Source organism: Oncorhynchus masou, chromosome 12 (assembly GCF_036934945.1).
Source record: "Oncorhynchus masou masou isolate Uvic2021 chromosome 12, UVic_Omas_1.1, whole genome shotgun sequence".
Classification (NCBI taxonomy): Eukaryota; Metazoa; Chordata; class Actinopteri; order Salmoniformes; family Salmonidae; genus Oncorhynchus; species Oncorhynchus masou.
Genome location: NC_088223.1, coordinates 55,721,607 through 55,748,332, shown reverse-complemented (window position 1 = coordinate 55,748,332; position 26,726 = coordinate 55,721,607). Strand labels below are relative to the sequence as shown.

Below are 26,726 nucleotides of genomic sequence, written 5' to 3'. Positions count from 1 at the left end.
CGATATCAATTTTCACTTTTTAATGCCTTTTCACAAGGGATATTCATTCTATTTCGTTGTTGGTGTGTATACAAATAGGGATACTTTCCCAATCATGGAGTGTGTTTTCATTTCCCTTCCTGTAGTATCCTCATTGCCTACTACATTTTTCTTTAAGAACATTGGCTACTTTTCCACGTTTCAGAACCAGGTTAGGGGACAGCGACGGAACCATCACTTCACCTTAGAGTATAGTGGACATATAATTGCTGGGTTTGATTAGTAATATGGATTATGCATCGTTGGATTTGATGTGGACCGTTGATATAGCTTATCTATGTGTTGTTGTTACTCGGCAACCATGAATAATCAGACTGTGGCAACAGTATGGAAATATTGAATTTATTTTTCCTATCTTGTAATATATGATTACAAAAGGAGCTAATTGCGCACAACTATTGGTTTTGCTCTCTTCTCTTGCTAAGCTACATGAAACGTTCGTGATACTTTTGCACAACACAAGGATGGGGGAAATATTGACCAAGATTATTCATGAGGTGGACCTGTGTGTATTGTGACTGCTGTTTTCTGTAAGAACTCAGGATGTCGCTGTTTACCATACATAGAATTGCATGCTTTTCTCCACCCACCATTGGATTATTCAGAAGAGTAATAGGCTATATTGCATCACTTTCACCGAAGAGCAGTCGGATAACAATCGTTTTGCTATTCCTTTTGAGAGGCTAATATTGTACTCTTACGTTGCAGTATCATTTCGACTAGTTTTGAACTCTTATGTTGACAATTGCTTTTAATCATCCAGAATGGGGTACACAGGATCTTCGGTTTTTACCTTTTTGTTCCGCCTGGCTTTTTGTCATTGCCTGATGCGCATCAGCAATGGAGACTTGAGCTATTCTATTCCAGAGGAGATGAAACGTGGATCTGTGATCGGAAATCTAGCTAAGGATCTGGGGCTGGATACTAAGAGACTTTCAGGTCGTAAAGCTCGTTTGGATATGGATGGCAGTCGTCAACGTTACTGTGACATTAATGTGAATACCGGAGATTTAATTGTGGCTGAAACAATAGACAGGGAGGAGCTGTGTGGACCGAAGGTTTCTTGTTCTTTAAAATACGAGCTTGTGCTGGAAAAACCTCTTGAATTACATCGCATAACTGTACAAATACAAGATATAAATGACAATTCACCACGGTTTCCCAATGCGCGTATTGATCTAGAAATTCGGGAATCTGCTTACAAAGGCGCACGATACCCCTTGGATGAACCTCATGACTCTGACATAGGATTAAATGGTATTCAAAGCTATTCACTGGAGAGGAATGCCTATTTTATTTTGGACGTTCAATCGAGCTCAGACGGAGGAAAATATGGCGAGTTAGTGTTAGAAAAAGAGCTGGATCGAGAACAACAACAAGAGGTGACGTTGTTGCTTACTGCTGTTGATGGCGGGACTCCGCAGAGATCTGGTACTGTAGTTATACACGTCACTGTGTTGGATGCTAACGATAATAAACCAGTGTTTAGCCAGATAGTGTATGAAGTCCGTTTGCCTGAAAATTCTCCAACAGGGACTGTTGTAGTTGCAGTTAGTGCTAGTGATGAAGACGAAGGAGCAAATGGAGAAGTATCATATGAGTTCAATCGTATTTCCGATAAAGCAGCTAAACTGTTTTCCATCAACAAAAAGACCGGCGAGATTAAAGTGCAGGGTCCCATAGATTATGAAGAAAATTCAGAATACGAAGTGCGTGTCCAGGCTAAAGATGGGTCTGGTTTAGCTGGCAATGCAAAAGTAATGATAGAAATCACTGATTTAAATGACAACGCACCGGTGATATTGATCAAATCCTTTAACAATCCCATCCCCGAGAATGTGTTACCTGGAACAGAGGTGGGGATCATAAATGTACAAGATGAAGATTCAGAGGGAAATAGACAGGTCCGCTGCTCCATTCAACAAAATGTTCCTTTCAAACTGAATCCCTCAATCAAAAACTATTATTCTCTGATAACAACAGGTGAACTAGACCGTGAGATAATATCAGATTATAACATAACTATCACCGCCACTGACGAGGGGTCTCCACCTTTATCCTCCTCAATGACTATTCATGTATCTGTGTCAGACGTGAATGACAACCCACCTGTGTTTGAAGAACAATCCTACAGCGCCTATGTGATTGAAAATAACAAGCCTGGCTCCTCAATATGTTCGGTTACTGCCAGAGACCCAGACTGGAGACAGAACGGCACTGTGATCTATTCTCTATTGCCTAGTGGTGTCAATGCTGTTCCGGTGTCCTCATTTTTATCCATTAACGGAGACACGGGAGTGATCCATGCTGTGAGAACATTTGATTATGAGCAGTTTAGGAGCTTCAAAGTCCACGTTGTAGCCAGAGACAATGGTTCTCCTCCACTCAGCAGTAACGTGACTGTGAGTGTCTTCATAACAGATGAGAATGATAATTCTCCCCAGATATTATACCCTGCTCCAGCAGGGAAATCCTTGATGACTGAGATGGTCCCCAAAGCTGCTCTGGCGGGGTCACTGGTTTCCAAGATTATCGCTGTGGATGCTGACTCCGGACAAAACGCGTGGCTTTCATATCACATCGTGAAATCGACTGATCCGGGACTTTTCACTGTTGGTATCCACAGCGGAGAGATCAGGGCACAACGAGACATTTCTGAATCTGACAGTATGAAGCAAAACCTTGTCATATCAATAAAGGACAACGGAAAGCCCTCTCTCTCTACAACCTGTGATGTATATTTACTCATATCAGATAACTTGGCTGAGGTTCCAGAACTGAAAGACATGACTTATGTGGATAGTTCCAAACTCACATCCTATTTGATCATTGGTCTGGTCTCTGTTTCCACCTTTTTCCTGACTTTCATTATTCTCATCCTGGCCGTGAGGTTCTGCCGCAGTAGAAAGCCTAGAATGTTGTTTGATGGAGCAGTCGCCATTCCCAGCGCGTATTTCCCTCCCAACTATGCAGAGGTGGATGGAGCTGGAACTCTCCGTAGTTCTTATAACTATGATGCATACTTGACAACGGGCTCACGCACCAGTGACTTCAAGTTTGTCAGATCTTACAATGACAGCACGCTGCCTGCTGATCAGACACTAACAAGATGTCCAGATACATTACTAGAAGGGAGTATCACCACGCTCAACACTGCAGGAGAGGCGAATGAGGTAAGCCTTCACTCATCTGAGATACCACCGTTTGTACGTGAGTTGTTTCATTATGTGAGAATGGGTTATGCATGATGAAAATACATTCTGGGCCTTAATGGCTTCTTCCATCCTATAGAAACAGTAGGTCTATATATACTCGTTTTAGATGTTAACATCTTAGTAGGGTACAATGTGGAATTTATCCACTCATTGTTTTGTTTGATTGATTGAGTTTTAAAGGTGCTCGCTGTTTCTTCTCTTCTCTGTGAGGAGTAATTCACTAAGGGTTTGATTTGATGGAAGCAGTTTGCTCCTTGTTTGTTTGGCCTGTGGTTTCCTATAATGAAAACAAGCAACGCAGTTTCGGTTGCTTTTAGTTGAGTATGCCTGTGATGTTGTATTCACAGATGTTCTATTGGAGTTGACAATAAACCTTTGATGGAGATAGGAAAACATGGTTTAGACTACTTTTGAAAAGGAAACAGGCATTTTATAATAAATGGATTGTATTGACCTGGAAAGAGTTTTGAATGTATTTTGAAACTTGATTACATATTGTTAGGATGTGTGTTCAGCGTTGTGCATTAAAATCTCCATTGCCTACCGTTTTTTTGCAGTCGCCTCCATTTCAGCACCAGACCAGTGGACACCGAGGCGACTGTTTTAGTCTCCTGAAGTCTAAAGATAGAATGCGAAAGAATTAGCGTTATTTTGATGACTAACGAAACATCGATAGTGAAATCGACAGTTTTCATGATGGTTGAAATATTTTATTATCCAGGAAAAATACATGTTGCAACTAGTCTACTAATGGCTTATTTTGTGACTATTGAGGCATATTGTGTACGTTTCTCCTAATAGCGTACCTCATCCATGTCTTCTCATGATCATGTCACGATGAGGTTACCACTGATTTGAAGCCTATATCTTTCATATTTTAGTAAAGTCGTCTGCGTTTGGAGAATATGATACATTCTAAGAAGTACACATGGAAAACAATATTAGCCTACGAGCATGCTGTTTTTCTGATAGACTCATGATGTCGCTTTCCACCAGCTAAGTACAGTTAACTATATACCTCCACCTACTACGGGGGAGTAGGCTCCGTACAGCGCGTCGCATTACCATTTCTCTCTGAATAGCGGTTAGACATTGTAATCTTTCTTCCGTTTAGCTATTGATTGTGGACAATTGGCCTTAATTGCTATTAGACATTGAAGATGGTCTACAAAGGCTTTACGTTTTTTGAAAGAGCTTTTCGTCTTTCTTTTTGCCTTTTCTTCATACACATCAGCAAAGGAAACGTGAGTTATTCTATACCAGAGCAGGTGAAACGCGGATCTGTAATCGGAAATTTAGCCAAGGATCTGAGGTTGGATGTTTAGCGATTGGGTGTTATTTTTTGGTTTAAATTACACTTCGTTTTTCACCATTTGAACTACACATTCAAACATAAGAACCTATAGACTTCATCGGTTTCCTATTTAAATGTAGTACTGTGTAGGCTTAATTTTTTCCGGATTTCTTAGTAGGCTGTTGTGTCGCTGTGATCTCTACACCAATTCTCAAAATCTTTCGATTTGTCTTTTTACATCACCATGTAGGTTCAGAATTTCTTTTTCGATAGAAGTATCATTTAGGTAGAAGCTTAAACAGTTTGTCTATGGCATCCTGATTCATATGTTTAACAGGCACTGCAGCTGTTATTCGTCTTTAAGGAAGTCTGATTGTTGTATTCGCCCATAGTAATTCTGACATGCAGTGGGCTAAGCGTGTTTTCTTACCCTGTTTTAGAGTAACTGAATGGAGGACAATGTTGAGTTATTAAATGAAATCCGTTTAAAAATAAGAACTTGACATGGACATATAGGTACTTTATTATTCATTTTTCTGATATCCCATTTCACAATAAATATATTGGAGTAGATTGAGATGTTATTGCGTTGTCGCGTTCTGAAACATCCCCATTGATAATTCAGCAACGCTTGAATTCAGCACCAGGCACGTGGACAGCGACTAAACGTTTTTCCTTCACTAACATCAGTTCAAATCCTGCCAAACTCAAATGAAGACGGGAACAACACCACATGTTGATTTGTTGAGTGAGGACACGTTGATAGCTAGTGGAATCCGTGCATTAAATTGGCTTAACGGAGAAAGTTGCGAATAGTGTTAACTCAATGTTTTTACCTTATGGGACTGTTCCGATTCATGAAAAGGAGTTCATACGTCACACAAGCATTACATTACAATATTTCTGTATAACTATTTAGTATTTAACTGAAGTTATAGGCTACATCATATTTGTAGGAATATATAATTATAAGATAGAAAACTATTGTGTGGTGTTTATTTAATGACTCAGGATGTCGCTGTTCACCAGCTAAGAAAAGTTAGGCAGCCAACACTTCTCAACCCGCTAATGTATTACTCAGAGGGCGGATACAACCTACCGCGCCATTATCACTGAGCAGCAGTCGGCCAAAGGACCTAATTTCTTCAGTTGGGTAATTTATCTTAGCCAATATTTGTAGTGCCCTACATGGCATGTATTTTGTTTTTACCTTGCAATTGGAATATTTTCGTTTGTACATCGAAAATGGGCTACATTGGATTTACAGTTTCAGCTTTTGTCCTCCATCTGGCTTTTGTTCTATCCCTGATACGCATCAGCAATGGCGATGTGACCTATTCTATTCCAGAGGAGATGAAACGCGGATCTGTGGTCGGAAATATAGCCAAGGATCTTGGGTTGGATGCTAAGAGACTGTCGGCTCGAAAAGCTCGTTTAGAAGAGGATGGAACTAAACACTTCTGTGACATTAACCTGAATTCGGGAGATCTTGTTGTCGCTGAAAGAATTGATAGGGAACAGCTTTGCGGTCCGAGGATTTCATGTGGGCTCAAATATGAAATGGTTCTCGAAAGTCCTTTAGAATTGCATCGCATATCTCTTCAGATTCAGGATGTGAACGATAATTCACCACAGTTTGCAGATGATGTTATCAAATTGGAAATAACGGAATCAGCTGATAAAGGTGAACGTTTCCCGATTAATGAGGCCCACGATGCAGATATAGGTCAGAATGCAGTTCAAAGCTACTCTTTGCAAAGGAATGACCATTTTGTCTTGAATGTTCATACTAATCGAGATGGGGGAAAATACGGTGAGTTAGTGTTAGAGAAAGAGCTGGACCGAGAACAAAAGCAGGAGGTGACGTTGTTACTTACTGCTGTTGACGGTGGGACTCCACAGAGATCTGGTACTGTAGTTATACACGTCACTGTGTTGGATGCTAACGACAATATTCCAGTATTTAGCCAGGACGTTTATAAGGTCAGTCTACCAGAAAATTCTCCGTTGGGTACCGTAGTAGCTACAGTCCGCGCAACTGATGTAGACGAGGGAGCAAATGGCGAGGTAACATATGATCTAGGTCGAATTTCTGATGAGTTGAAGAATTTGTTTCACCTCGATAGTAAAACTGGGGTTATAATACTGTCTGGACCGATGGATTATGAGGAGCAGCCCATTTATGAGTTGCGCGTCCTCGCCAAAGATGGTGCAGGTTTGGTGTCATACACTAAAGTACTGATAGATATTACTGACGTCAACGACAACGCACCAGTGATATTAATAAAAACTCTAGCCAATCCAATTCCCGAGAATGTGTTACCTGGCAGAGAGGTGGGCATCATTAACGTACAGGATAAAGACTCTGGGGGGAATAGACAGGTCCGATGCTCCATTCAACAAAATGTTCCATTCAAATTAAACCCCTCAATCAAAAACTATTATTCTTTGGTAACAACTAGTGAATTAGACCGAGAGAACATTTCAGATTATAACATAACTATCACTGCCACTGACGAGGGGTCTCCACCTTTATCCTCCTCAAAGACTATTCATTTATCTGTGTCAGACGTGAATGACAATCCACCTGTGTTTGAAGAACAATCCTACAACACCTATGTGACTGAAAATAACAAGCCTGTCTCATCTGTGTGTTCTGTTACTGCCAGAGACCCAGACTGGAACAGAACGGCACGGTGGTCTATTCGTTATTGCCCAGTGATGTGAACGGTGTTCCGGTGTCCTCATATTTTATCCATTAATGGAGACACGGGGGTGATCCATCCTGTAAAATCATTTGATTATGAGCAGTTTAGGAGATTCAAGGTCCACGTTGTAGCCAGAGACAATGGTTCTCCTCCACTCAGCAGTAACGTGACAGTGAATGTCTTCATAACAGATGAGAATGATAACTCTCCCCAGATATTATACCCTGCTCCAGCAGGGAACACCTTGATGACTGAGATGGTCCCCAAAGCTGCTCTGGCGGGGTCCCTGGTTTCCAAGGTGATAGCTGTGGATGCTGACTCTGGACAAAACGCGTGGCTTTCATATCACATCGTGAAATCGACTGATCCGGGACTTTTCACTGTTGGTATCCACAGTGGAGAGATCAGGGCACAGCGGGACATTTCTGAATCTGATAGTATGAAGCAAAACCTTGTAATATCAGTGAATGACAACGGACAGCCCTCTCTCCACAACCTGTGATGTATATTTACTCATATCAGATAACTTGGCTGAAATTCCAGAACTGAAAGACATGACTTATGAGGATAGTTCCAAACTAACTTCCTATTTGATCATTGGTCTGGTCTCTGTCTCCACCTTTTTCCTGACTTTCATTATTCTCATCCTGGCCGTGAGGTTCTGCCGCAGTAGAAAGCCTAGAATGTTGTTTGATGGAGCAGTCGCCATTCCCAGCGCGTATTTCCCTCCCAACTATGCAGAGGTGGATGGAGCTGGAACTCTCCGCAGTTCTTATAATTATGATGCATACCTGACAACGGGCTCACGCACCAGTGACTTCAAGTTTGTCAGATCTTACAATGACAGCACGCTGACTGCTGATCAGACACTGAAGAGAAGCCCAACAAAGTTATTAGAAGGAAGTATCATCGCACTCAACACTGCAGGGGAGCCTATTGAGGTAAGATAGAACTAAAAGTGATACCACTTTTGTTTGTGTGCGAACGCATCGGATGTTATGATATCAGAATATCTTTCGAGTGTGTTAGTGGACTTTTCCTTAACCCTTCTTAATCCTCTTGATTATGAAGGGTTATGTAACGATATCAATTTTCACTTTTTAAATGCCTTTTCACAAGGGATATTCATTCAATTTCGTTGTTGGTGTGTATAAAATAGGGATACTTTCCCAATCATGGAGTTTTTTCATTTTCCTTCCTGTAGTATCCTCATTGCCTACTACATTTTTCTTTAAGAACATTGGCTACTTTTCCACGTTTCAGAACCAGGTTAGGGGACAGCGACGGAACCATCACTTCACCTTAGAGTATAGTGGACATATAATTGCTGGGTTTGATTAGTAATATGGATTATGCATCGTTGGATTTGATGTGGACCGTTGATATAGCTTATCTATGTGTTGTTGTTACTCGGCAACCATGAATAATCAGACTGTGGCAACAGTATGGAAATATTGAATTTATTTTTCCTATCTTGTAATATATGATTACAAAAGGAGCTAATTGCGCACAACTATTGGTTTTGCTCTCTTCTCTTGCTAAGCTACATGAAACGTTCGTGATACTTTGCACAACACAAGGATGGGGGAAATATTGACCAAGATTATACATGACGTGGACCTGTGTGCATTGTGACTGCTGTTTTCTGTAAGAACTCAGGATGTCGCTGTTTACCATACATAGAATTGCATGCTTTTCTCCACCCACCATTGGATTATTCAGAAGAGTAATAGGCTATATTGCATCACTTTCACCGAAGAGCAGTCGGATAACAATCGTTTTGCTATTCCTTTTGAGAGGCTAATATTGTACTCTTACGTTGCAGTATCATTTCGACTAGTTTTGAACTCTTATGTTGACAATTGCTTTTAATCATCCAGAATGGGGTACACAGGATCTTCGGTTTTTACCTTTTTGTTCCGCCTGGCTTTTTGTCATTGCCTGATGCGCATCAGCAATGGAGACTTGAGCTATTCTATTCCAGAGGAGATGAAACGTGGATCTGTGATCGGAAATCTAGCTAAGGATCTGGGGCTGGATACTAAGAGACTTTCAGGTCGTAAAGCTCGTTTGGATATGGATGGCAGTCGTCAACGTTACTGTGACATTAATGTGAATACCGGAGATTTAATTGTGGCTGAAACAATAGACAGGGAGGAGCTGTGTGGACCGAAGGTTTCTTGTTCTTTAAAATACGAGCTTGTGCTGGAAAAACCTCTTGAATTACATTTCATAACTGTACAAATACAAGATATAAATGACAATTCACCACGGTTTCCCAATGCGCGTATTGATCTAGAAATTCGGGAATCTGCTGACAAAGGCGCACGATACCCCTTGGATGAACCTCATGACTCTGACATAGGATTAAATGGTATTCAAAGCTATTCACTGGAGAGGAATGTCTATTTTATTTTGGACGTTCAAACGAGCTCAGACGGAGGAAAATATGGCGAGTTAGTGTTAGAAAAAGAGCTGGATCGAGAACAACAACAAGAGGTGACGTTGTTACTTACTGCTGTTGATGGCGGGACTCCGCAGAGATCTGGTACTGTAGTTATACACGTCACTGTGTTGGATGCTAACGATAATAAACCAGTGTTTAGCCAGACAGTGTATAAAGTCCGTTTGCCTGAAAATTCTCCAACGGGGACTGTTGTAGTTGCAGTTAGTGCTAGTGATGAAGACGAAGGAGCAAATGGAGAAGTATCATATGAGTTTAGTCGTATTTCCGATAAAGCAGCTAAACTGTTTTCCATCGACAAAAAGACCGGCGAGATTAAAGTGCAGGGTCCCATAGATTATGAAGAAAATTCAGAATACGAAGTGCGTGTCCAGGCTAAAGATGGGTCTGGTTTAGCTGGCAATGCAAAAGTAATGATAGAAATCACTGACTTAAATGACAACGCACCGGTGATATTGATCAAATCCTTTAACAATCCCATCCCCGAGAATGTGTTACCTGGAACAGAGGTGGGGATCATAAATGTACAAGATGAAGATTCAGAGGGAAATAGACAGGTCCGCTGCTCCATTCAACAAAATGTTCCTTTCAAACTGAACCCCTCAATCAAAAACTATTATTCTCTGATAACAACAGGTGAACTAGACCGTGAGATAATATCAGATTATAACATAACTATCACCGCCACTGACGATGGGTCTCCACCTTTATCCTCCTCAATGACTATTCATGTATCTGTGTCAGACGTGAATGACAACCCACCTGTGTTTGAAGAACAATCCTACAGCGCCTATGTGATTGAAAATAACAAGCCTGGCTCCTCAATATGTTCGGTTACTGCCAGAGACCCAGACTGGAGACAGAACGGCACTGTGATCTATTCTCTATTGCCTAGTGGTATCAATGGTGTTCCGGTGTCCTCATTTTCATCCATTAACGGAGACACGGGAGTGATCCATGCTGTGAGAACATTTGATTATGAGCAGTTTAGGAGCTTCAAAGTCCACGTTTTAGCCAGAGACAATGGTTCTCCTCCACTCAGCGGTAACGTGACTGTGAGTGTCTTCATAACAGATGAGAATGATAATTCTCCCCAGATATTATACCCTGCTCCAGCAGGGAACTCCTTGATGACTGAGATGGTCCCCAAAGCTACTCTGGCGGGGTCCCTGGTTTCCAAGGTAATAGCTGTGGATGCCGACTCTGGACAAAACGCGTGGCTTTCATATCTCATCGTGAAATCGACTGATCCGGGACTTTTCACTATTGGTCTCCACAGCGGAGAGATCAGGGCACAGCGGGACATTGCTGAATCTGACAGTATGGAGCAGAACCTTGTTATATCAGTGAAAGATAACGGACAGCCCTCTCTCTACAACCTGTGATGTGTATCTACTCATATCAGATAACTTGGCTGAAGTTCCAGAACTGAAAGACATGACTTATGAAGATAGTTCCAAACTAACTTCCTATTTGATCATCGCGCTGGTCTCTGTTTCCACCTTTTTCCTGACTTTCATTATTCTCATCCTGGCCGTGAGGTTCTGCCGCAGTAGAAAGCCTAGAATGTTGTTTGATGGAGCAGTCGCCATTCCCAGCGCGTATTTCCCTCCCAACTATGCAGAGGTGAATGGAGCTGGAACTCTGCACAGTTCTTACAATTATGATGCATACCTGACAACGGGCTCACGCACCAGTGACTTCAAGTTTGTCAGATCTTACAATGACAGCACGCTGCCTGCTGATCAGACACTAACAAGATGTCCAGATACATTACTAGAAGGGAGTATCACCACGCTCAACACTGCAGGAGAGGCGAATGAGGTAAGCCTTCACTCATCTGAGATACCACCGTTTGTACGTGAGTTGTTTCATTATGTGAGAATGGGTTATGCATGATGAAAATACATTCTGGGCCTTAATGGCTTCTGCCATCCTATAGAAACAGTAGGTCTATACTCGTTTTAGATGTTAACATCTTAGTAGGGTACAATGTGGAATTTATCCACTCATTGTTTTGTTTGATTGGTTGAGTTTTAAAGGTGCTCGCTGTTTCTTCTCTTCTCTGTGAGGAGTAGTTCACTAAGGGTTTGATTTGATGGAAGCAGTTTGCTCCTTGTTTGTTTGTGCTGTGGTTTCCTGTAAATATAACAAGCAACGCAGTTTCGGTTGTTTTTAGTTGAGTATGCCTGTGATGTTTTCTTCACAAATGTTCTATTGGAGTTGACAATAAAGCTTGATGGAGATAGGAAAACATGGTTTCGACTACTTTTGAAAAGGAATCAGGCATTTTATAATACAATCTTTTTAATTGACCTGGGAAGTGTTTTTAATGTCCTTTGAAACTTGAATATAAATTGTTACGAGGTGTATTTAAAATCCCCATTGCTTTCCGATTTTCTTGAGGTCGCCTCCGTTTCAGCACCAGACCAGTGGACACCGAGGTGACTGTTTTAGTCTCCTGAAGTCTAAAGGTCGAAAACTCAAAGATAGAATGCGAAAGAATTAGCGTTATTTTGATGACTAACGAAACATCCATAGTGAAATCGACAGTTTTCATGATGGTTGACATTTTTTTATTATCCAGGAAAAATACATGTTGCAACTAGTCTACTAATGGCTTATTGTGTGACTATTTAGGCATATTGTGTACGTTTCTCCTGATAGCGTACCTCATCCATGTCTTCTCATGATCATGTCACGATGAGGTTACCACTGATTTGAAGCCTATATCTTTCATGTTTTAGTAAAGTCGTCTGCGTTTGGAGAATATGATACATTCTAAGAAGTACACATGGAAAACAATATTAGCCTACGAGCATGCTGTTTTTCTGATAGACTCATGATGTCGCTTTCCACCAGCAAAGTACAGTTAACCACTGACACGGCCTGCAACCAAAACATGCGGCCTCTCCTTCACTGCAGCCGAGGTGAGTAAAACATTTAAACGTGTTAACACTCGCAAGGCTGCAGGCCCAGAAGTCATCCCCAGCCGCGCCCTCAGAGCATGCGCAGACCAGCTGGCTGGTGTGTTTACGGACATATTCAATCAATCCCTATCCCAGTCTGCTGTTCCCACATGCTTCAAGAGGGTCACCATTATGCCTGTTCCCAAGAAAGCTAAGGTAACTGAGCTAAACGACTACCGCCCCAAAGCACTCACTTCTGTCATCATGAAGTGCTTTGAGAGACTAGCCAAGGACCATATCACCTCCACCCTACCTGACACCCTAGACCCACTCCAATTTGCTTACCGCCCAAATAGGTCCACAGACGATGCAATCTCAACCACACTGCACACTGCCCTAACACATCTGGACAAGAGGAATACCTATGTGAGAATGCTGTTCATCGACTACAGCTCGGCATTTAACACCATAGTACCCTCCAAGCTCGTCATCAAGCTCGAGACCCTGGGTCTCGACCCCGCCCTGTGCAACTGGGTACTGGACTTCTTGACGGGCCGCCCCCAGGTGGTGAGGGTAGGCAACAACATCTCCACCCCGCTGATCCTCAACACTGGGGCCCCACAAGGATGCGTTCTGAGCCCTCTCCTGTACTCCCTGTTCACCCACGACTGCATGGCCACACACGCCTCCAACTCAATCATCAAGTTTGCGGACGACACAACAGTGGTAGGCTTGATTACCAACAACGACGAGACGGCCTACAGGGAGGAGGTGAGGGCCCTCGGAGTGTGATGTCAGGAAAATAACCTCACACTCAACGTCAACAAAACTGGAGATGATTGTGGACTTCAGGAAACAGCAGAGGGAACACCCCCTATCCACATCGATGGGACAGTAGTGGAGAGGGTAGTAAGTTTTAAGTTCCTCGGCATACACATCACAGACAAACTGAATTGGTCCACCCACACAGACAGCAAGGTGAAGAAGGCGCAGCAGAGCCTCTTCAACCTCAGGAGGCTGAAGAAATTTGGCTTGTCACCAAAAGCACTCACAAACTTCTACAGATGCACAATCCAGAGCATCCTGGCGGGCTGTATCACCGCCTGGTACGGCATCTGCTCCGCCCACATCCGTAAGGCTCTCCAGAGGGTAGTGAGGTCTGCACAACGTATCACCGGGGGCAAACTACCTGCCCTCCAGGACACATACACCACCCGATGTTACAGGAAGGCCATTAGAGATCATCAAGGACAACAACCACCCGAGCCACTGCCTGTTCACCCCGCTATCATCCAGAAGGCGAGGTCAGCTTCTGAAAAACAGCTTCTATCTCAAGGCCATCAGACTGTTAAACAGCCACCACTAACATTGAGTGGCTGCTGCCAACACACTGACTCAACTCCAGCCACTTTAATGGGAATTGATGGGAAATTATGTAAAATATATCACTAGCCACTTTAAACAATGCTACCTAATATAATGTTTATATACCCTACATTATTCATCTCATATGTATACGTATATACTGTACTCTATATCATCCACTGCATCTTTATGTAATACATGTATCACTAGCCACTTTAACTATGCCACTTTGTTTACATACTCATCTCATATGTATATACTGTACTCGATACCATCTACTGTATCTTGCCTATGTCGCTCTGTACCATCACTCATCATTCATATATCTTTATGTACATATTCTTTATCCCCCTACACTTGTGTGTATAAGACAGTAGTTTTGGAATTGTTAGTTAGATTACTTGTTGGTTATTACTGCATTGTCGGAACTAGAAGCACAAGCATTTCGCTACACTCGCATTAACATCTGCTAACCATGTGTATGTGACAAATAAAAGTTTATTTGATTTACTACGGGGAGTAGGCTCCATACAGCGCGTTGCATTACCATTTCTCACTGAAAAGCGGTTAGACATTGTAATCTTTCTTCCGTTTGGCTATTGATTGTGGACAATTGGCCTTAATTGCTATTAGACATGAAATATGGTCTACAAAGGCTTTACGTTTTTTGCATTTGCTTTTCGTCTGTCTTTCTGCCTTTTCTTCATACACATCCGCAAAGGAGACGTGAGTTATTCTATACCAGAGCAGGTGAAACGCGGATCTCTAATCGGAAATATAGCCAAGGATCTGAGGTTGGATGTTAAGAGACTTTCGACTCTAAAATATCCTTTGGAGGAGGATGCAACTTTGAATTCGGGAGATCTTATTGTCACTGAATTAATTTAGCAGCTTTGCAGTGGGAGGATTTTATTCATATGAAACTGTTCTGGAAATCATTTAGCATTTTCATCTTTTCAGATTCAAGATGTGATGGACAATTAACCCCAGTTTGCAGATGATGTTATTAAAGTGGAAATGATGGAGTCATCGGTCAAAGCTGCTCACTTTCCCATTAATCGATTCAGATATAGGGAATTTCCATTTATTTAAATGAATTATTATTTTTGTTGAATGTTCATACTAATCGAGACAGAGGAAAATACGGTGATTTGTTATTTTAGATCGAGAACAACAACATGAGGTGACATTATTATTTCGGTTGACGGTGGGGCTCCACAGAGATCTGGTACTATATGCTGATAATATCCCAGTATTTAGCCAGGATGTTTACAAGGTAATTTTGCCTGAAAATCTCTAAGACACCAATTACTCATTGGAAAATCTTGGGACATCTGGTTAAATACAAATGTGTCTTTTTACATCACCATGTAGGTTCACAATAACTTTTTCGATAGAAGTATAATTTAGGTAGAAGCTTAAACAGTTTGTCTATGGCATCCTGATTCATATGTTTAACAGGCACTGCAACTGTTATTCGTCTTTAAGGAAGTCTGATTGTTGTATTCGCCCATAGTAATTCTGACATGCAGTAGGCTAAGCGTATTTTCTTACCCTGTTTTAGAGTAACTGAATGGAGGACAATGTTGAGTTTTAAATGGAATCCGTTTAAAAATAAGAACTTGATATGGACATATAGGTACTTTATTATTCATTTTTCTGATATCCCATTTCACAATAAATATATTGGAGTAGATTGAGATTAAGCCTATTGCGTTGTCGCGTTCTGAAACATCCCCATTGATAATTCAGAAACACTTAACATCTTGAATTCAGCACCAGGCACGTGGACAGCGACTAAACGTTTTTCCTTCACTTTAACATCAGTTCAAATCCTGCCAAACTCAAATGAAGACAGGAACAATACCACATGTTGATTTGTTGAGTGAGGACACGTTGATAGCTAGTGGAATCCGTGCATTAAATTGGCTTAAAGTTGCGACTACTGTTAACTCAATGTTTTTGACCTTATGGGACTGTTCTGATTCATGAAAAGGAGTTCATACATCACACAAGCATTACATTAAATATTTCTGTATAACTATTTAGTATTTAACTGAAGTTATAGGCTACATCATATTTGTAGGAAAATATAATTATAAGATAGAAAACTATTGTGTGGTGTTTTTTAATGACTCAGGATGTCGCTGTTCACCAGCTAAGAAAAGTTAGGCAGCCAACACTTCTCAACCCGCTAATGTATTACTCAGAGGGCGGATACAACCTACCGCGCCATTATCACTGAGCAGCAGTCGGCCAAAGGAACTAATTTCTTCAGTTGGGTAGTTTATCTTAGCCAATATTTGTAGTGCTCTACATGGCATGTATTTTGTTTTTACCTTGTAATTGGAATATTTTCGTTTGTACATCGAAAATGGGCAACATTGGATTTACAGTTTCAGCTTTTGTCCTCCATCTGGCTTTTGTTCTATCCCTGATACGCATCAGCAATGGCGATGTGACCTATTCTATTCCAGAGGAGATGAAACGCGGATCTGTGGTCGGAAATATAGCCAAGGATCTTGGGTTGGATGCTAAGAGACTGTCGGCTCGAAAAGCTCGTTTAGAAGAGGATGGAACTAAACACTTCTGTGACATTAACCTGAATTCGGGAGATCTTGTTGTCGCTGAAAGAATTGATAGGGAACAGCTTTGCGGTCCGAGGATTTCATGTGGGCTCAAATATGAAATGGTTCTCGAAAGTCCTTTAGAATTGCATCGCATATCTCTTCAGATTCAGGATGTGAACGATAATTCACCACAGTTTGCAGATGATGTTATCAAATTGGAGATAACGGAATCAGCTCATAAAGGTGAACGTTTCCCCATTAATGAGGCCCACGATGCAGATATAGGTCAGAATGCAGTTCAAAGCTACTCTTTGCAAAGGAATGACCATTTTGTCTTGAATGTTCATACTAATCGAGATGGGGGAAAATACGGTGAGTTAGTGTTAGAGAAAGAGCTGGACCGAGAACAAAAGCAGGAGGTGACGTTGTTACTTACTGCTGTTGACGGTGGGACTCCACAGAGATCTGGTACTGTAGTTATACACGTCACTGTGTTGGATGCTAACGACAATATTCCAGTATTTAGCCAGGACGTTTATAAGGTCAGTCTACCAGAAAATTCTCCGTTGGGTACCGTAGTAGCTACAGTCCGCGCAACTGATGTAGACGAGGGAGCAAATGGCGAGGTAACATATGATCTAGGTCGAGTTTCTGATGAGTTGAAGAATTTGTTTCACCTCGATAGTAAAACTGGGGTTATAATACTGTCTGGACCGATGGATTATGAGGAGCAGCCCATTTATGAGTTGCGCGTCCTCGCCAAAGATGGTGCAGGTTTGGTGTCATACACTAAAGTACTGATAGATATTACTGACGTCAACGACAACGCACCAGTGATATTAATAAAAACTCTAGCCAATCCAATTCCCGAGAATGTGTTACCTGGCAGAGAGGTGGGCATCATTAACGTACAGGATAAAGACTCTGGGGGGAATAGACAGGTCCGATGCTCCATTCAACAAAATGTTCCATTCAAATTAAACCCCTCAATCAAAAACTACTATTCTCTGGTAACAACTAGTGAATTAGACCGTGAGATAATATCAGATTATAACATAACTATCACTGCCACTGACGAGGGGACTCCACCTTTATCCTCCTCAAAGACTATTCATTTATCTGTGTCAGACGTGAATGACAATCCACCTGTGTTTGAAGAACAATACTACAACGCCTATGTGACTGAAAATAACAAGCCTGGCTCCTCTGTGTGTTCTGTTACTGCCATAGACCCAGATTGGAGACAGAACGGCACGGTGGTCTATTCGTTATTGCCTAGTGATGTCAACGGTGTTCCGGTGTCCTCATTTTTATCCATTAATGGAGACACGGGGGTGATCCATCCTGTAAAAGCATTTGATTATGAGCAGTTTAGGAGTTTCAAGGTCCACGTTGTAGCCAGAGACAATGGTTCTCCTCCACTCAGCAGTAACGTGACAGTGAGTGTCTTCATAACAGATGAGAATGATAACTCTCCCCAGATATTATACCCTGCTCCAGCAGGCAACTCCTTGATGACTGAGATGGTCCCCAAAGCTGCTCTGGCGGGGTCCCTGGTTTCCAAGGTGATAGCTGTGGATGCTGACTCTGGACAGAACGCGTGGCTTTCATATCACATCGTGAAATCGACTGATCCGGGACTTTTCACTATTGCTCTCCACAGTGGAGAGATCAGGGCACAGCGGGACATTTCTGAATCTGACACTATGAAGCAGAACCTTGTTATATCAGTGAAAGATAACGGACAGCCCTCTCTCTCCACAACCTGTGATGTATATTTACTCATATCAGATAACTTGGCTGAAGTTCCAGAACTGAAAGACGTGGCTTTTGAGAACAGTTCCAAACTAACGTCCTATTTGATCATCGCACTGATCTCTGTCTCCACCTTTTTCATGACTTTCATTATTCTCATCCTGGCCGTGAGGTTCTGCCGCAGTAGAAAGCCTAGAATGTTGTTTGATGGAGCAGTCGCCATTCCCAGCGCGTATTTCCCTCCCAACTATGCAGAGGTGGATGGAGCTGGAACTCTGCGCAGTTCTTACAATTATGATGCATACCTGACAACGGGCTCACGCACCAGTGACTTCAAGTTTGTCAGATCTTACAATGACAGCACGCTGCCTGCTGATCAGACACTGAAGAGAAGCCCAACGAAGTTATTAGAAGGAAGTTTCATCACACTCAACACTGCAGGGGAGCCTATTGAGGTAAGATAGAACTAAGAGGTGATACCCCTTTTGTTTGTGTGCGAACGATTCGCATGATATCAGAATATCTTTCTTCGTGTGTTAGTGGTCTTTTCCTTAACCCTTCATAATCAAGAGGATAAAGAAGAATTTATGTAAAGACATCAATATTCACTTTTTAAATGGCTTTTTCACAAGGGATATTCTTTCAATTTCGTTGTTGGTGTGTATAAAGTTAGTGATGCTACCCCAATCATGGAGTTTGTCTACATTTTCCTTCCTGTAGTATCCTCATTGCCTACGACATTTCTTAAAAAGTATATTGGCTACGTTTCCACATTTCAGCACGTGGTTAGTGGACAGCGACGTAAACACCATTTTACGTTAAAGCAGTGGTCATCTCCCTTTTCTGAGTCAACATCACGTTGTGAGTCAAAATGCTGAGATCTACCGCTCTGATTTTTTATTAACGTGACTAAAAAAAATGTAAGCCTATGTAACATTAACCAATTATAAACAGTACTATTTAGGTTTGTGCAGTTAGATATAGACCCAATACACTAACACAGCATACTGACTTTGCTTGAATTTACCTGCCAATGCATTGTTGTTCGGGACATTTTTTTAAATTATATTTCAAAATTTGAAGTAGGCTATATGATCACACCGGTAATATATCCATTGTTGTATTACTTGTGAGGCACAGCTGAGTGAACATACATTTAAATAATAGATTTTTTATTTCACTGGGCTGATGGTGCTTGCATCTGATGGTCAGTCTCAGCGGAGGGAGAGCAGCAGACTAAGTCTCTCATCACTTAAACTTAAACTTAAACATGAACTCACTCATAAAAACAGCAGTTTTTTGCAGTAGTCGTTGACAGTCTCTCTCTCGTCATGGTTTTAAACGTTTAGAAATCTCACAGTATCAATTTTGCCGTAGCTTTCTTTTATGCCTGCTATGTTACTGCAGACTCGATCATTTTAGCAATCTTATTGGCCATCGGAGGCATAATGCACTTGATTTCCTCTCCAAGCCCACCGGAATGACAGAGTTTGTACCTTCAGACACATGAAATAGCAACAGTTTGCCTACCAGGAGCGCAGGTCAGATGAATTGGCTGCACCTACCACCAACAGCCCGAGACCAAAAAAAAGAGGAATTACAAGGCTTTATCGTTGGTTTCTTTACAGAAATGCTTGGCATCGACTAGAAATGCCTTGGAGATCGACCGGTTGGTGACCACTGCCTTAGAGTATAGTGGACACATAATTGCTGGGTTTGGTTAATAATACGGATTAGTCATCGTTTAATTTGATGTGGACCGTTGATTTGGCTTATCTATTTATTTATTTTTGTTATTCGCTAATACATAATTAGTCAGACAGTGACAAAAGTATGGAAATATTGAATTTACTTTTCATATCTTCTCATTTATGATTACATAACGAGTTGATTTCTCACAGCTATTGGTTTTCCTCTCTTCTCTTGCTTAAGCTGCATGAAACGTTCGACATACAACTCAGAGGGGGGGATATTGACCAAGATGATAAATGACGTGGACCTGTGTGTATTGTGACTGCTGTACTCTGTAAGAACTCAGGATGTCGCTGTTTACCATACATAGAATTGCATACTTTTCTCCACCCACCATTGGATTATTCAAAAGAGTAATAGGCTATATTGCATCACTTTCAACGAAGAGCAGTCGGATGACATTCGTTTTGCTATTCCTTTTGAGAGGCTAATATTGTACACTTACAATACCGTATCAGTTCGACTAGTTTTGAACTCTAATGTTGACAATTGGTTTTGATAATCTAGAATGGGGTACACAGGATCTTCGGTTTTTACCTTTTTGTTCCGCCTGGCTTTTTGTCATTGCCTGATGCGCATCAGCAATGGAGACTTGAGCTATTCTATTCCAGAGGAGATGAAACGCGGATCTGTGATCGGAAATCTAGCTAAGGATCTGGGGCTGGATGCTAAGAGACTTTCAGGTCGTAAAGCTCGTTTAGATATGGATGGCAGTCGTCAACGTTACTGTGACATTAATGTGAATACCGGAGATTTAATTGTGGCTGAAACAATAGACAGGGAGGAGCTGTGTGGACCGAAGGTTACTTGTTCTTTAAAATACGAGCTTGTGCTGGAAAAACCTCTTGAATTACATCGCATAACTGTACAAATACAAGATATAAATGACAATTCACCACGGTTTCCCAATGCTCGTATTGATCTAGAAATTCAGGAATCTGCTGACAAAGGCGCACGATACCCCTTGGATGAACCTCATGACTCTGACATAGGATTAAATGCTATACAAAGCTATTCACTGGAGAGGAATGTCTATTTTATTTTGGACGTTCAAACGAGCTCAGACGGAGGTAAATATGGCGAGTTAGTGTTAGAAAAAGAGCTGGATCGAGAACAACAACAGGAGGTGACGTTGTTACTTACTGCTGTTGATGGTGGGACTCCGCAGAGATCTGGTACTGTAGTTATACACGTCACTGTGTTGGATGCTAACGATAATAAACCAGTGTTTAGCCAGACAGTGTATAAAGTCCGTTTGCCTGAAAATTCTCCAACGGGGACTGTTGTAGTTGCAGTTAGTGCTAGTGATGAAGACGAAGGAGCAAATGGAGAAGTATCATATGAGTTTAGTCGTATTTCCGATAAAGCAGCTAAACTGTTTTCCATCGACAAAAAGACCGGCGAGATTAAAGTGCAGGGTCCCATAGATTATGAAGAAAATTCAGAATACGAAGTGCGTGTCCAGGCTAAAGATGGGTCTGGTTTAGCTGGCAATGCAAAAGTAATGATAGAAATCACTGACCTAAATGACAACGCACCGGTGATATTGATCAAATCCTTTAACAATCCCATCCCCGAGAATGTGTTACCTGGAACAGAGGTGGGGATCATAAATGTACAAGATGAAGATTCAGAAGGAAATAGACAGGTCCGCTGCTCCATTCAACAAAATGTTCCTTTCAAATTAAACCCCTCAATCAAAAACTATTATTCTCTGATAATAACAGGTGAACTCGACCGTGAGATAATATCAGATTATAACATAACTATTACCGCCACTGACGAGGGGTCTCCACCTTTATCCTCCTCAATGACTATTCATGTATCTGTGTCAGACGTGAATGACAATCCACCTGTGTTTGAAGAACAATCCTACAGCGCCTATGTGACTGAAAATAACAAGCCTGGCTCCTCAATATGTTCGGTTACTGCCAGAGACCCAGACTGGAGACAGAACGGCACTGTGGTCTATTCTCTATTGCCTAGTGGTGTCAGTGGTGTTCCGGTGTCCTCATTTTTATCCATTAACGGAGACACGGGGGTGATCCAGGCTGTGAGAACATTTGATTATGAACAGTTTAGGAGCTTCAAGGTCCACGTTGTAGCCAGAGACAATGGTTCTCCTCCACTCAGCAGTAACGTGACAGTGAATATCTTCATAACAGATGAGAATGATAACTCTCCCCAGATATTATACCCTGCTCCAGCAGGCAACTCCTTGATGACTGAGATGGTCCCCAAAGCTGCTCTGGCGGGGTCACTGGTTTCCAAGGTGATAGCTGTGGATGCTGACTCTGGACAAAACGCGTGGCTTTCATATCACGTCATGAAATCGACTGATCCGGGACTTTTCACTATTGCTCTCCACAGTGGAGAGATCCGGGCACAACGGGACATTTCTGAATCTGACAGTATGAAGCAGAACCTTGTTATATCAGTGAACGATAACGGACAGCCCTCTCTCTCTACAACCTGTAATGTATATTTACTCATATCAGATAACTTGGCTGAGGTTCCAGAACTGAAAGACATGACTTATGAGGATAGTTCCAAACTAACTTCCTATTTGATCATTGGTTTGGTCTCTGTATCCACCTTTTTCCTGACTTTCATTATTCTCACCCTGGCCGTGAGGTTCTGCCGCAGTAGAAAGCCTAGAATGTTGTTTGATGGAGCAGTCGCCATTCCCAGCGCGTATTTCCCTCCCAACTATGCAGAGGTGGATGGAGCTGGAACTCTGCGTAGTTCTTACAATTATGACGCATACCTGACAACGGGCTCACGCACCAGTGACTTCAAGTTTGTCAGATCTTACAATGACAGCACCCTGCCTGCTGACCAGACACTGAAGAAGAATCTAAATGAACCTTTTGGAGAAAACATTATCACGTTCAACACCGTGGCAGAGTGTGAGGTGAGATTTCATAGGTTGTGAATAACTGAAATGCTTTTAATTTGGTTGTGCCTATTTGAAGCTGTACAACTAACCATGTACAAATATGAATCTGTACTACTAACCATGTGCATATGTGAAGCTGTACAACTAACCATGTGCATATGTGAAGCTGTACAACTAACCATGTGCATATATGAAGCTGTATAACTAACCATGTGCATATATGAATCTGTATAACTAACCATGTGCATATATGAAGCTGTACATCTTACCATGTGCATATATCTCATGAAGCTGTACAACTAACCATGTGCATAGCCTACTCTCTGAACCTGTGTAACTGTTTGGGGTTTTAGGCTGGGTTTCTGTACAGCACTTTGAGATAACTGATTACTATATAAATAAATTTGATTTTGATTTGATTTAGGAGCAATTAGGGTTAAGTGACTTGCTCAAGGGCACATCAACAGATTTTTCACCTCGTTGGCTCAGGGATTCGAACCATTGAACCATCAGTAACCATTGGTTACCTGCCCAACACTCATAATTGGTAGGCTACCTGGCGCCTATTATTCTTTCTAACTACGGCAGATTTTATGGAAGATGCCAAAACCTTGGAGATAACAATAGATGTTGAACTGAGATATTGGCCTGTGGTTTAGTTTTCCCTAAATCAATCCATATGACAAATCCAGCTCCAGAACCGTTAATAGAGCCAGCTGGATAATATTTTGAATATTGAGTAGTAAAAAAAAAAGACAACGGATAATATTAGCTAGCTAGATAAAGTTAGCAAGATACTACATGACCAAAAGTATGTGGACACATGCTTGTCGATCATCTCATTCCAAAAGCATTAATATGGAGTTGGTCCCCCCTTTGCTGCCATAACAGCCTCCACTCCTCTGGGAAGGCTTTCCACTAGATGTTGGAACATTGCTGCAGGGACTTGCTTCCATTCAGCCACAAGAGCATTAGTGAGGTCGGGCACGGATGTTGGGATATTCGGCCTGGCTCGCAGTCGCCGTTCCAATTCATGGGGTCGGGGTTGTAGTCAGGGCTCTGTGTAGGCCAGTCAAGTTCTTCCACACCGATCTCGACAAATCATTTCTGTATGGACCTCGCTTTGTTCACAGAGACATTGTCATGCTGAAACAGGAAAGGCCCTTCCCCAAACTGTTGCCACAAAGTTGGAAGCACAGAATCGTCTAGAATGTCATTGTATGCTGTAGTCTTAAGATTTCCTATCAGTAGAACTAAGGGGCCTAGCCTGATCCATGAACAACGGCGCCAGAACATCATTCATACTCCACCAAACTTTACAGTTGACACTATGTATTGGGGCAGGTAGCGCTCCTGGCATCCGCCAAACCCAGATTTGTCCATTGGACTGCCAGATAGGGAAGTGTGATTCATCACTCCAGAGAAGGCGTTTCCACTGCTCCGGAGTCCAACGGTGGCAAACTTTACACCACTCCAGCCGACGCTTGGCATTATTGCTGTCCCCAGTCCAGACTTGCTGTCCTCAGTCCACCTGGCCGTGCTGCTGCTCCAGTTTCAACTGTTCTGCCTGCGGCTATGGAACCCTGAACTGTTCACCGGACGTGCTACCTGTCCCAGACAGCAGGAGTGGTAGAGATACTCTTAATGATCGGCTATGAAAATCCAACTGACATTTACTCCTGAGGTGCTGACTTGCTGCACCCTCAACAACTACTGTGATTATTATTATTTGACCATGCTGGTCATTTATGAACATTTGAACATCTTGGCCATGTTCTGTTATAATCTCCACCCGGCACAGCCAGAAGAGGACTGGCCACCCCTCATAGCCTGGTTCCTCTCTAGGTTTCTTCCTAGGTTTGGCCTTTCTAGGGAGTTTTCCCTAGCCACCGTGCTTCTACACCTGCATTGCTTGCTGTTTGGGGTTTTAGGCTGGGTTTCTGTACAGCACTTTGAGATATCAGCTGATGTAAGAAGGGCTATATAAATTGATTTGATTTGATTATGCATGGTTTGTGTACAGCTGCTCGGTCATGGAAACCCATTTCATGAAGCTCCCGACGAACAGTTATTGTGCTGAAGTTGCTTTCAGAGGCAGTTTGGAACTCGGTCGTGAGTGTTGCAACTGAGGACAGACGATTTTTAGCACTTCAGCATTCAGTGGTCCCGTTTTGTGAGCTTGTGTGGCCTACCACTTCGCGGCTGAGCTGTTGTTGCTCCTAGAATTTTCCACTTCACAATAACAGCACTCATAGTTGACAAGAGCAACTCTAGCAGGGCAGACATTTTAGGAACTGAGTTGTTGGAAAGGTGGCATTTTACGTTGAAAGTCACTACACTCTTCAGTGAGGCCAATCTACTGACAGTGTTTGTCTGTCAAGATTGCATGGCTGTGTGCTCGATTTTATACACCTGTCAGCAAAGGTGTGGCTGAAATAGCCAAATCCATTCATTTGAAGGGGTGTCCACATACTTTTGTATATATAGTATTGCCAGCCAGCTAAATAAGGTTAGCATGCTAGCTAGCTACCCTATTTGTTGATGTTTCTCAACTCCACGTGGAACTTCCCACAACCAATTCATGAATATGTATAAGTAGCCTTCGTCATTCTTAAGAGGTGGAACCTAATCATGTATTTCCTCTCTAGGACAGGACATTCTGTAGAAATAGTGGTGGCAACTTCTTTTTGGGGGTGTCCTTTAAACATGATTTTCTACAAACTACACAGAGTCTTTCTCTCCCCCCATCTGTGTAATTTACAGGAAGGAGACCTCATATGTTCAGTGTAGAGAAGTCACTTGCTTAACATTTTATAGGCTAGTAGATTTTGCTTTCACTGGTTACGAACGTTTATTTGGTTGAATAGCGCTGTAATTTACCACACCTTTACATTGGGAATACGTTTTATTAACTGAAAATGGAAAACAAAGAATTCTCCTCCTCGATGTTATGCCTTAGTTTTTTTTATTTTCCTACTGAAAACAGCTACAGAAATGTTTTTTTTTTCTCCCTTCATATTTCAACACAATCAATGAATGTTTTATGGCAGAATATAATTGTCTCTTGTGGAATTTACTTAACTCGGTGGAACTTGATGTGAATCAGATTAATTCATGTAGAAATCATCTGACCAAATTTAGTTTGGTCAAAGAGTTTGTCTTTTCGGGGGGCAGAGCTCATTAGAATAATACCCAGCATGCCTTGCAACCGTACATTTGGACATTTACATTTTGATCACTTAGCAAGCACAAGAACAGCTTCAACTAAGGTAGAGAATTATTGAGAAATTCGTTGTAGTCTGTTGGTTCAGTTCTATGTGCCAAACCCTGCTGGCTTAAAGCCGATTTCTAGTCAATCCACAGTCTGCAGTGACCATACAGAATATACCACAATGTGGCCTCCACAAAAGTCAGAGAATTCATACTTCTTCAAATCAAATCAAATGTTATTGGTCTCATACACATATTTATCAGATGATATTGCGGTTGTAGCGAAACTCCAACAGTGCAATAGTATCAAACAACACAACAATACACACACATCTAAAAAGTAAAATAATGTAATTAAGAAATATTAGGACGAGCAATGTCGAAGTCCGGAGTTATACAGTTCTAGTCACAAGTTAGGACACACCTACTCTTTCAAGGGGTTTTCTATATTTGTACTATTTTTACAATAGAATAATAGTGAAGACATCAAAACTATGAAATAACACATATGGAATCATGTAGTAAGCAAAAAACTGTTATAAAAAT

General features: G+C 41.7%; 3 protein-coding genes across 12 annotated transcripts in view; all 3 read left to right on the top strand.

Moving 5' to 3' along the window:
- Positions 1–26,726, top strand: part of LOC135550461 (protocadherin gamma-C5-like) — a 145,865-nt gene that overhangs the window by 14,057 nt on the left and 105,082 nt on the right. For 3 of the 10 annotated variants that reach the window (XM_064981297.1, XM_064981285.1, XM_064981268.1), the window contains exon 1: positions 20,446–22,985. The exons of 4 other annotated variants lie outside the window; for them this stretch is intronic. In XM_064981297.1, the coding sequence (XP_064837369.1) occupies positions 20,580–22,985 (2,406 nt within the window). In that variant the 5' untranslated portion in view covers positions 20,446–20,579. Of the gene's footprint in view, positions 1–16,302; positions 18,775–20,445; positions 22,986–26,726 lie in introns of those variants that run through there. 3 more of the 10 variants (XM_064981259.1, XM_064981277.1, XM_064981283.1) reach the window with 3 other exon arrangements.
- On the top strand, positions 185–3,294 carry LOC135550463 (protocadherin beta-15-like). The gene has a single exon (XM_064981305.1). The coding sequence runs from the start codon at positions 804–806 to the stop codon at positions 3,285–3,287; it is 2,484 nt and encodes an 827-aa protein (XP_064837377.1). The 5' UTR covers positions 185–803; the 3' UTR covers positions 3,288–3,294.
- On the top strand, positions 8,935–11,141 carry LOC135550465 (protocadherin gamma-A11-like). Its single transcript, XM_064981307.1, has one exon. It carries the CDS (start codon positions 9,138–9,140, stop codon positions 11,103–11,105), a length of 1,968 nt encoding a protein of 655 aa, XP_064837379.1. The 5' UTR covers positions 8,935–9,137; the 3' UTR covers positions 11,106–11,141.

Excerpts from the sequence above, each read along its gene's own strand:
- LOC135550463 (XM_064981305.1), top strand. The coding sequence starts at position 804 with ATGGGGTACACAGGATCTTCGGTTTTTACCTTTTTGTTCCGCCTGGCT.
- LOC135550465 (XM_064981307.1), top strand. The coding sequence starts at position 9,138 with ATGGGGTACACAGGATCTTCGGTTTTTACCTTTTTGTTCCGCCTGGCT.